At 38.3% G+C, this 12642-nt stretch overlaps 1 protein-coding gene across 5 annotated transcripts in view; it reads left to right on the forward strand.

The window, feature by feature from the left end:
• PCNX1 (pecanex 1) overlaps nt 1–12642 on the forward strand; it is a 133648-nt gene that overhangs the window by 7844 nt on the left and 113162 nt on the right. For all 5 annotated transcript variants that reach the window (XM_077818744.1, XM_077818745.1, XM_077818747.1 and 2 more), the window contains exons 2-3: nt 4904–5112; nt 8341–8446. In XM_077818744.1, the coding sequence (XP_077674870.1) occupies nt 4904–5112; nt 8341–8446 (315 nt within the window). The remainder of the gene's footprint in view (nt 1–4903; nt 5113–8340; nt 8447–12642) is intronic.

Here is a 12642-nt window from a genome sequence, read left to right on the forward strand (position 1 = left end):
ACATGTTTACAGAATATGTCTGTATCTATAAGATCTCTTTAGATAACTGGAATTGATATAATAGCCAGACATACATAAACTGGTCACTTAAATGTAATGTAGAAGTGAGTTTTATGGTAGGACTTTTTAGATAAACAGGTATGGTTCCTTGATTACAGTGAGGAAGCCTAGGCACTGAAATGCCTTTCAGTTAGATGTTTTCCCTGTGACTTTGTGCTTGCTTTCTCTAAGTGGTACTTAGTGTGGTGGTGGTGTTCCCAACTAGATTTGTTTTTTTCAGAAAATCCCATTATTCCTACTCTTTATTGTAACTTAACAGTTGAGGTCATAAATGCATCATACAAAAAAGAACTAGATAAGTTCATGGAGGATAGGTCCATCAATGGCTATTAGCCAGGGTGACAGAGATGATCCCCTATAGCCTCTGTTTGCCAGAAGCAGGCAATGGGCGACAAAGGGTGGATCACTTGATGATTACCTGTTCTGTTCATTCCCTCTGGGGCACCTGGCATTGGCCACTGTCGGAAGATGGGATACTGGGCTAGATGGACCTTTGGTCTGACCCAGTGTGGCCATTCTTATACTTGGGGGATGTCTTTACAGATTTTGAGAAATATAAGTGAAAAACCTGGCATTATCTTGGGCTTGGGCCCAGCTTTTTTAGTGCTTCAAGTATTATCTATTCTTTAAGCTTCAAATAAAACTAACAACTAGATGCAGCATACAAAATGTGGGACCTTACTTCTTGCAATTAATAATATTGCAGCGTCTTGTTCTACAGGCTATCTAAAAACATTCAGTATTGACTCCAGTTTGGTCAAACTTTAACTCAAACTGTAGCACTCTACATATTACTGCAGAGGAAATGTCATACACTTCCTGTTAAATCTCCTAGGACACCCAAATGCTTCAAAGTCAGAAGTTCTTAAACAAATATTTTTCAGTTTGGATTGCCTGAAGCTGGCTGTTCCAAAACAGAGGTATAAACTTTATGGAGAAATCTTTAGTTCAGTAGCCCGAATTTGCATATTGTGTCTAGCCAGTTTTAAAACATAAAACTTTTTTTGCTGAGTTGAATTAATTCGTACGTTTAAAAAGCTCTTTTCCACCCTATATCTAATGAACAAGCAGTTCTTGCATTTTGTCTACTTGATCTTTTGAAGTATATCCTACCAATAAATAGTTCCTTTTAAGAGACAAGTCAGTTTCTAGTAAAGGCTTATGATTTTTATCTGTACCATATAGTAGAGCTGCAAAAATATTGTAGAATAAGCAATATATGCAACAAACTAATGAACAGGATTTCTCTGAGGTTTAAAATGGGTTATTTATACAAAAGAGGCAGAGTAACAAAAGCTAATAAAACTAATGTAACCTCTCCGAAGTAGCAGCTTTGTTTCAGTCACAGGTGAGAGTGAGGGTTTGTCTACACTGGCAATTTACAGCACTGCAACTTTCTCGCTCAGGGGCGTGTGGAAAAAAACCTCCCTGAGCGCAGCAGGTTTCAGCACTGTAAAGTGCAAGTGTAGACAGTGAACCAGCGCTGGGAGCCGCACCCCTTGTGGAGGTGGTTTTTTAGAGCGCTGGGAGAACTGTGCCGCAACCACACAAGGCACGTTAAAGCGCTGCCATGGCAGCGCTTTAGCATTGCCAGTGTAGACTAGCCCTTAGTTGTGAAGTCATTGTTAGACTTTATCAGAATTTGTTCTCATTATAGGACCATAATGAATGAAGCCCAACTGGCAGCCTTCTCAGGAAAGGCCCAGGATTAGAATAGTGTATGTACTTGTAGGTCAAGATGAAGTTGCAAAATTGTGAGTGTGAGATCTGTGCAGGAAGGCTCATGCAATGCCTGTCTCCATCAAGTGTGGCTTTAACCGGTATAAGAAGGCATTTTTATGAGCACTGCCATTTCAAACTTTAAGAATTGCTATGCAATGTAATAGTTATGAGATAAAGGACATATGTGGTGATTGGATTCTTTCAGACTGAAATAGACCATCTTAGTTATCACATTTGGTCATGAAACACAACCCTCATCTTCACCTCATTTCAAATCTATAACTTTCTTCCTTGGCTGAATGTATTTAAACCAGTGTTCTCTGTTACTGTGAAACCTTAAGTTAGTTGCCATAAGAATGGCCATGGGGGGCAGAAAACTAGCCCATCTAGTCCAGCATCCTGTCTCTGACATTGGCCGGTGCCAGATGCTTCACAGGGAATGAACAGAACAAGACAATTTCGAGTGATCCATCCTCTGCTGTCCAGTCCCACCTTCTGGCAGTTTGGAGTTTAGGGACAGCTGGAGCATGGGGTTGCATCTCTGATCATCTTGGCTAATGGCTGTTCATGGCAAATAGGTACATAAACTGATCTTTTTTTTTTTTTTTTTTAAACCCAGTTATACTTTTGGCCTTCGCAACAAATTCCACAGGCTGACTGTGTTGTGTGGAAAAAGTATTTCCTTCTGTTCCCCCCCCGCCCCCCCTGCTGCCTGTTAATTTCACGGGTGACCCTTAGTTCTTGTTTTATGTGAGGGGATACGTAATACTTGCTTATTCACTTTCTCCATACCATTCATGATTTTGTAGACCTATCATATTTTCCCCCTCCCCCTATAGTTATCTCTTTTCTAAGATGACCAGTCCGTCTTCTTAATCTCTCCTAATTATTTTGATTGCCTTTCTGCGCACCTTTTCCAATTCTAGTATATCTTTCTGTGGTGGGGCAACCAGAACTGCACCCAGTTTTCAAGGTGTGTGAGTACCATGGATTTTTATGGCATTAAAATATTTTCTGTCTTATTATCTGTCCCTTTTCAATGGCTGCTAATATGAACCCGTCACTTGTCCTCTAATTCAAAGTAGAAAATGAAATGTATTTCCCTATGGATCCTGCTTCTAAGATTTGTTTGGCTGATCTTTACAGGCTTGCTTAACCAGAAATATATTTAAGTCTGGCACAGGCACAATTTATTTTTTTCCCCCCCAGGACTTCAAGAATCTAGATCAAAAGTCAAGTGTATTGCCTTTGCAAATCTATTTTTGCAAATCTATTTTTACAAGCAGACTTTTTCTAACTGAACAAAAGCAGTGAATTCCATGGAGTGGGTTAATTAATCAATAGATTGTCAGTGACGTGTTAGTGATTATGATTGTAGCTTAGTTAAAGTAACTTCTGGATAAGTTTATTGAAAACACTTAAATGTTGATGTCATGGCCTAAAACAAAGTTCTTTCTCTTGCGCAACTCAACCACGCTTTAAGAAAACAAAACAAAAAAAACCCCTCAACTTTGGACCCCTACCTAAGCTACTCTGCTCCAGACAAGTTTTTAAAATATTTTGAGTTAGTGAATCAATTTCATGGTAAAATTTTCTTTTTGACCTATTTATTTTGTTTTCAAACATTCAAAGCGAGTTTATCAGCCACACCTCTAACTCCTGTCTTTCTCTAATTGGGACCTGTTGATGCTTGCAGTTACAGTTTAAAGTTCTTGCAGCAGCGTCACTACCAACACGTATGTAAATGGGAAAAGCTTGTATCGGTTCCCTTGACTAATTACTTACTGGTAGGAAGTTCCTAACTCCTCTGCTAATTCCAGCACTTCTTACTGCTGCTGAAGTTCTACTGGGTCTGTTAAAGATTTAAAGAGCTTCAGCAAGAGCAACAAGGCAGGTTAGAAGTCAAAAACTTAGGGGTGGGGAAATACAAGTTACAGAATAACAAGCAAAAGTAACTCTCCAGAGAGGTGGGGGTTGGAAGTGTCTGTATATCTCTACTGCAGAGGTATTCCTCTCATCTCTTTTGAGCATCTTTAAAAAGTAGTTATTAGGTTGTGCCTGGACTTCTGCCAGGCTCTTATGTTCGACATGGCCTTGAGAGATGGGGTTAAAACTAGAGGAACACCTTTGCTCCTTCAGTCAGTCAGAGTTCCCGGATTCAGAGTAATAGCCGTGTTAGTCTGTATTCGCAAAAAGAAAAGGAGTACTTTTGGCACCTTAGAGACTAACCAATTTATTAGAGCATAAGCTTTCGTGAGCTACAGCTCACTTCATCGGATACAACATCGGATGCAGAGTTCCCGGAGACCTCCTATTGGTCTTTCAGCAAAACCTGGCAAGATCAGCTCTCATTTTTCATCCTTCAGTTGGAATAAGTTGAAAAAAAAAGTCAAGCTCTTTTACGCGTCAGACCAACGCGTGTGTGGTGGTGATGTGAAAAATCCTTTCCAGGTCACCTTTGTTGTGTTTCTACTTCCTTCTGGGAATGTATAGCTGTTGCAGCACAAATGTTACTTGAACCGTGCAGTCTTGCAGGTTAATTTCTGGTGTCTAGTCAGTATGATATAAACAATATTTCTGCATAGGCAGGAAAACATGTTGGGCTGCCATGATACTGGTGTCTAGCATGTGGGAGTAGCTGTTGTGTTCTGACTTGATTAGTCAACTTATCTAAACAGGATCTTTTTCCTCCTCCCTCACCTCACCCCCCAAACTCTTTCCACAGTTCACATGCGGTTGCTGCTTTTCATTGACGAAAACAAATTGATCATGAGACCTTGCTGCCCAGTCATCCCCACTCCATGTCCACTCTTGGCACCCTGTAAATTGATTCCCACCTGAGTCCCCTTTTCAGGTTTGAAAAAACTAGTTGAAACAAGTCTTACATGCTGATATCCTATGTGTCTTTATATATGTGTGTGTGTGTGTGTGTGTGTATGTATATATATATGTATATATATATATATATATAAAAATTGGTTTTTTGGGGAATGATGAAAGCGTACATGGCACAAATAAAATTCTGTTACTACACACTCCAACAATTTTATACATGCTTGGTGATCTTGTCTTTAACATCTCTTGAATCCACTTCATTTTTTTTTAATTTTCCTTTTGAAAGGCCCTTCCTTCTTCAATGGTGATAGTAGCAGTCTACTGTCCAGTGATAGCAGCTCTCTTCATTGTTCTGAAAATGGTGAACTACCGTTTGCACAGGGCATTGGATGAGGGAGAAATTGTGGAGAGGAATGCCAAACAACATATGGACAGGGGTGCAAAAACTGAACAAGGCAATACTTCAACCAGGAGAACAGACAGCAATGGGCCCAGGTAAGAGAGCTGCATCTGCTTACATGGTCAAAGCTGTTTCTGCATGCACTACTTACTTGTAACAGTAGTCCTCATCAGGCTGATAACTCGTAAATCAAGGTAATGTGAAAAACCTGTGGGGATATTACCTGTATCTATAACTTTGGATGTTTCAGGGAGTCCGATGGCTTTTTAAAGTCAATCAGGAACAGCAGCTGCCTGAAATGTAGCTTATTTCATGTCACTTTGTGAGTTTGAGGGTGGAGTTTAATATGTAACACCATACTCTCCACTTGCCCATCTGGAAGATCCACAAGTTCTGTGCCTCTCATAGTGGCCCTGTTCCCAGCTCCATGCAGGGAAATCTTTTTTGTGAGGAGCGTGTATTTAGGTTTGCTCTTAACTGAAGTTCAAACAAGTGATAGTGGTGCATCTCTTTAGAGCTTTCTAGCTTAATAATAGTTCCAAAAAGCACCTTTTCCCAAATATAGGAAATCACTTAAACACCCAACTCTACCGGTGGATTCTAGATGGCTATAAGTGTATCTAATCAAATGGAAATTTTGGCTAAGGTTCTGATTCTGCAAGTATCTTCTAATGATGATTATATTGATAATGATGTAATGGTCAGGTCATGACTGACAGTATTTGGTGTTTATGTCTGTTACGACTTACAAACATTGGCCAGCTAACCTTCACAACCTCCTTTACAGTTGGTAAGTATTATCCCCCTTCTACAGATATTTGGGATGGGTACATGGGGAGAGGAACTACTTGGTCAAGTAGTAATTGACTTGGCCTAGGCTAAAAATGGAGTCTGCATAATAGCTGGAATTAAATATCTGGTATTCTTTGGTTTAGTATGCCAAACCAGGCCCCCCTACCCATATGCCCTTTGTTCAGAGGGACAAAATACAATCCAAAAAACGCTCATAATACTACTTCAAAAATTAACTGCTCTGACCTCCTTCTTTCGGAAGTTTATAGCTGGTTTTTGCAGACTGGCACTTTCAGGTGCCTGCTGAATGCTGTTTCCTGAAAGTGAGCATGTAGAAAGAAGCCTGTCAATCTGGCCGTATATTTGCTGCCAACAGCAGTTTACAGCCTGTTTCCATTCAGAAACTGGAACTTCGATCAAAAAGGGTTTTAAAATTCTGACTTGACTTCTTTGTGTGTTTCTAGCTGTAGCTAATTAACTGCAGGGTCTGTCTTTTATGGGGTGCAGATGGATCTTCAAATCCTTTTCTTGAACACCCCTTGTAAATCTGAAACTAGTTTAAAAAAATTTCTGCCATAGCACACTTCAGCACAAATCACTATGAAACACATACTTTTTTGAAAAAGCTTATATTCTTTGGAAATAATTGGTCAAGGAAGCTGCACACATGACATTGCGTAGTCTGTGCATACAGTTACAAAGAGGCCATAGCAGATGGGTACTAACGAATAAACGCTTTGCACCTAGTGTGTTCAGTTTCCAAGTCAGAGGGCCAATTTTTGAAAATGACAGGTTGTCAATTCACTTTCATGGACCTAAACTGGTAACTTCCAGATCAGAAAATTCCTGACTTCTTAAATAAAGTTACTTTTTTGGTTTTTCCTTGGAAGTGGCTTTACTGTAATTTACTGTTCAGTCAGGCTACTAAGCTTTCAAGATCTTATTTACACTGCATTTATACTTTAATTCATCGTTACAGTCACTAGCTGAACTCAATGTTTCTAGCCAATTTAAATAAGATCGTGGTAGTTGACATTGAAATAACTGCTAATTTTTCCTGACCTTTTCAAGTTACTAATTCATGACAGTCTCATTTCTTAATTTCGAACTTCTAGTCTCATTGTTACTACTTGTTCTGGACATAGCTTTTGCATTAAGTTTTCTTCCCATCTTTGTATGATAACTTCATATCTGCTTCTGTGACTCTTGTTCTGAAACTGGCAACTTCTCTCTCACTCAGAATTCACTTGCAGAAGTCAACAGATAAATCAGGAATGGACAAATTCCAGTATTTCATAGGAAAAACAAATGAACATATAATTCACCCAAGATTATAATTGGTTGGTTGTAAATTGAAGGTCTGAGTTTGAGGAGTTGCAAAATCCTTTATAGATGCCATGATTTGAGTTTTGAAATCCATACTTCTTTCTGTGCCTGCAAAACTTATTTTTATATATTCCCAGCTTCAATAATGCTTTGTCAGTCTTTTATATCCTGCTAGGGATGACTGCTATACAACTCTAGGTTTACTTGTATAAGGGAGCCCTAGTGGGGTGAACTAATTCTCATGCTAGCTTTTTTTAGCTCATTTAAAAGAAAACTGTGCCAATTTTGATCAACCCACCCATCTGAAAATTCACACTAAGAAGTAATGTGCCTGCTAATATTTTAAATGCATGCAACATTTCTGAGTATGCTACTCAATGGGGGAAAAATAGGAATATTTTTTGCAAGGCATTATTATACTAGCACAGTTGCGGTGGTAATGTATACTGTAATTAAACTGAAATGCTCCTTTTAACTTTATTTTACTCTTCATTTATTTTAAAACCATTTAAGGAATATCCTCTGTTTTAGCTAAGACTTAAGTTAGTGAGCCAGAATTCAGTGTTTGCTTTCCTGGATCTGCCCAACCATTGTTCATGTTAGCAGGAATGCTTCAGTTTAAGGAATAGTTACTTGCTACTATATACTTTACACTGTTGAGCCGTACCAAAATGGGGTCCCATTTTCAAGTATTTCCTAAATCGTTGGAGATGGAGCCTATTTATCCCTTTCATAAACTTTTATTGCAGAAGGCTCTAGCTTTTGGTCTATGTAGGTTGGCTGAAAAATCTGTTAATTTTAGTTTAAATAAGATTCAGTTTATCCTGCTCGAAATCTTCTGGCCCTAGTTCTTAGACTCAGGTTCAGGAGGTGGCTGGGGCCCATTCTAGTTCCCAGCATAAATTAGAATGTCTTCAAGGACTGCTTTGCATTGTCTCCAAGAGCCTTTGCACAAGTCCAAAATAGCCAGATTGCAGTGTGACCAAACCCTCCTAGCATGACAGATGGTAAGTGAAGTAGAAAATGTACTTTGGTATCTATTTGTTCACATACCTTGAAGTTTAAAAAAACCACACCAAACCCAAATAGCCTGTATTAAATCAGGACCTGAAACATTGTGCCTTTTGGATTACTAGCAAATATGAGTAAAGGTAATGGGAATAGTGGTTTAAAAACATCGTATTGTCTTTTTACTTTTTCTTTAGTGACCCTGGTGGAGGGATTGAGATGTCTGAGTTCATACGAGAAGCCACTCCCCCAGTTGGCTGCAGTTCACGCAATTCTTATGCTGCTCTAGACCCAAACAACCAGGTAGGAATTAAAGCTAATCCAACTACTGCTATCTAATCATTACTGCAGTCTTTGTTGCTGTTCCCAGTAAGCTTGCGGTCCCCCTTTTTTCCATCGAAAGAAAAACTTAAACAGTCTGTTCTGTCACCCTGTTCTTTTTTTAGTTTCTTTTGTAAAACACTTCTTCAGTGCCCTAGGACCAATAGTTGAAATGTCTTTTCTTTCCTACTACTCCATTAGCTCTACAACTTCATTTCTTTGGGAATTTCTTACCTAGCACTTCCATATTAAATTAACCTTTTTAGTTACCCAAATGGCAAATTTAATTTAAGTTGCTAAGAAAATTGAATGGAAGTTTCTTCCTAGGAAGTTTTTTCCATTACTACCTTGTGTGGCTATTTCACATTGTGCTAATTGGCTTTTTTGAGAGACCTTACTCTTGACATATCAGGGTCAGTAGTCATAAATGTTGGCTAAAGGGAACAGAGCAAGATAAGCTGGTGGGAATGGAGAAACGCTAAATCTCTCTCATTCCAAGAAGAACTGTGTCAGTGTCCCAGTTACTTTAATCCTCTGTTACGTTTTTTGGAGGTTTGAGGGGAAGCAGGGTGGGGAGGGGTTATAATTTTGGGCCGCTGTAGCCAAAATGGCAAGGTTGTGTGAATTTTTGAGATTTCAGTTTTAATGTAATCGTATTATGCCCTAATTTTCTATAGCATTATATGGGAACTCAGAAATGAAGTATGTTCACAGCAAACAATTATTTCCTTCACTAAACATGGAAACTCACTTTTTAGGAGGTTGGTCATTCTGTCTTGTCCACCTATCTTGCAGAAAGTGGGTCTCATGGCTTTCTGTTTTCCTTTCCCTCCCCCTCAGGTCAGGACTGTAAGAACTTGCTGCTAGCATTTCATCTTTTAAATAGAACAAGTATTTTGGGGTTGTGGGAGGAATATATTCTTATAATAACAAGAGGGCTCTTTAAACCAGTGTTGGTTTTATATATATACACATATACATCTATATCTATCTTCCCCCATAGGTGCAGACCAAGTTTGAAGGGAACTTAAGTTTGTGGCTTTATAAACACTCCTCTGTGATTTTGATGCACTGGTATGACTGGTAGTGTTTAAAGCACATGGAGAGGGCACAAGCTGCTTTTTGCTGCTTGTGACCCATTCTTGTGTGTTTTAATGCTAACCGCACAGTGTTCTTTGGCTCCATAATGGAGAAGGAGGATGGATTAAAGCTGCATCTGTGCTGGAAAAATTGGGACCTTCTATTCTCAAATCATGGAAGCTGTAATATTAACTGGGCATAGGGGTAGTAAACACCTGAGCCTTGTGTATGTCTTAAATGATTGGAGGAATTAACTTTTTCTAGTGCTTATGTACCAATTCTGCTTGTTCAGCAAAGCACTTGAAGGCAGCAAGATTTACAGGAGAAAATAGCTGGATTGTGGCAGTATGACCTACCTCCTTTCTTCATGAAGATGAAGTAAGGATGGTGCTTTACATAATCCCTTTGTTTTCAGCTGCCACTCCTTTTTGCTTTCTGCTCTATATTCTTTCCATCTCTTCTTCCATTTTCAAGTTTCAGCCTGTCAACCTTGATAGTTTCCTTTTCAAACCAGTAAATCATGAGCAGAATAGTGGAAATGCTTATAGCAAGTAAATTCCTGTGGCTTCTCTCTTTTTTTCAGACTAATGTGTTAATGACTATTTTAACTGAAAGTATAATACTATCGCTATGTATTTGACCTCTTCCCTTCCGTAGTGCTGAGTGGAGCTCGACAAAAAATTTTCAGTGGATAGGAAGTTCACAACAAATACATTTTTTGGGACGCTGAAACTATTTGCAGATTTGAGTTGCTGAATTTAATGAATAGTTTCAGCTGAAATTTTTTTGGGAAATCTGTTCCATTTTTACACTTTCAAAGGAACAGTTTTGGAAGTTTGTTTTGAAATGAAATGTTGATTCTAAATAACATCTTGTTTCATTTGTCTTGAACCATCTTTGTTTTGGCTTTTTGTTTTTTTTAAAAAAAACCCAAACCCTAAAAACACTTCCAGTTCAAAATTAACTGAATATTTTTCTGGATTTTTCGTGTCAGTCACCAAACTGGAAAAAAACAGTTATTCATTCAGCTCTAGTGTTGAGTGAGGAAGCAGAATTTGTCTGCATGCTTGTATGGCTTTTTAATAGAACTAATGAGGTAAACTTCGACTCCACTGAATTGTTCAAAAAAGTGGATTATATACCCTCCTGCAGCTTTCATGTAAAGTGAAGACATAGTTCATAAAGAGAGCATTCTGAAATAAAATGTTAGTTTTAATGCTTGAAGGTAAAGAAATGTATCCAGCTTTCTTTAGAAATTAAGCAAGTCTTGCTTTTTTAACTGGTGGTTGGTTGCAAAAGTGATGCAAAGACAAAAGCATGTTTTGGCTTTGTGCAGTAAAACTTGTATCTTGAATGTATTTGTTTTCTTAAGTTATGTACTTAATGGAGATAATTTGAAGCAAAATATGTGAAGAAAGCTAAAAGTTCTTAACATAATAAGAACACAAGCTCTAGCTATTAAACAGCTACTGCTCTGCAAGATTTATCAAGCAAATTCAAATCTGTTACAGATTTTTCTTAGGGTGAGGTGTTTCGGACTTTGGTTTCTCCTGCCACCCCTTTGCTGGAAATCAGCCATTTTAACTTTGTTCTTAAATCCTTTTCATAAAGGGAAAGGGTGTAATGTGGTGGAGAGTGGGATAACCACCTGAGCGAGTGGGGGCAACAGCAAAAAGAGAGCCTGCTAATCTGCAGGCTAAAATAACTTCACATTGTCAGAACACAGTAGGAGGTATTCGTTGCTGCTGGTCTGTTTTTGAAGGATTCTGTGTCAGTGGTGGATGAGGAACCTGGGAAGTGGCTTGGGAGTGTAGCAGCAAAACCAACCAAGAGGGTCAGCTCTGTGTTTTCAAAGGGTTTCATCACTTTAGGAGTACTGAAGCCCTTCATGCATAAAAATTGAATAGTTTATGAATCTGGGTTCTTAATTTTTCTCACAGCTGAATAAACGCATGCTATTGTTACTGTACCGTCCAGAGCACAAAGCTAGAATTAATGTGTATCCTCCATCTTTAAAAAAATAAAAACATTTTTAAAAAATGCTTAAATTGTAATCTCTCTGGGACAGGGACTCTGTTCTGTTTTGTACAGCACCTAGCACAATGGGATCCTGGTCTGTGATTTGATTTCTTAGGCACTATAGTAATACTTTTCAGATTTATTATTAATTGTATGCTGCAGAAGTAGTTGCCAGGAACAAAGCTGATTGAGTAAATGAGTTGTGTTCTGATACTGGATATGCTTTTGGGATTTCAGCATAACTTATTAAGATTTCATCTATACAATCAGTTATAGCCATGCAGCTTGTCAGAGAGATTTATGCTTTAATAGTGTAGTCATGATCACCAATTGTCCAAAGCTGTCTTGTATAACTCGGACAATATAGACTCCCAGTATTGCATAGCTGGATCCTCATCACCAGTATGTCTCTGATTATTATTTTAAACAGGTTAAAGGAAATAGGGACAAATATTTCAATATCAATTTTTTTTTCTTGGACCATTATAGGCTTCATCTCTATAGGCACCTATAGCCTGGCGCTAGTCAGCCTGGCAACAATGTTGTTGTGGTTTATTTCAATATTGGATAATTTAAAGGGAAGCTGTCAGGTTAAAGTCTGCATATTTAAAAAGACTGAAGTCTCTACTTCCAATTGCTATAAAGAAAAGAATGCCACTTGGTAATAACTAAGGCCCTACTTGAATTGTGGAATGATTGTCAAGTAATTGCAGCTGAGTTGCAGACAAGAAATGGAAAATCATGGAAAAAGTAATAATGGACCTTTATTAATTGCGGTAATTTGAAAAAGCCAGAGAAGACCTATTTGTTCTAAAAAAAATTTGCTGGAGCAATATAAACACTCAAGTATTGTTATGAATATTTTTTTTCATAACCAGACATTTTGCTTGAACTATTTTACTGTCATTAATGCCTGGGGTTGACATCAGGAGCCACAGCCCCTATCAGCTCATATAAATGGGGTTCTACTGTATTAATGGAGAAAAAGTATGTGTTGCAAACCTCAAAATATATGCAAAATTGTGGACTGTGCAAAGTAAGCTTAAAATTGCAATGAAGCCTAATATTGAGGGATCCAT

This window comes from Eretmochelys imbricata, chromosome 6 (genome assembly GCF_965152235.1).
Source record: "Eretmochelys imbricata isolate rEreImb1 chromosome 6, rEreImb1.hap1, whole genome shotgun sequence".
NCBI lineage: Eukaryota > Metazoa > Chordata > Testudines > Cheloniidae > Eretmochelys > Eretmochelys imbricata.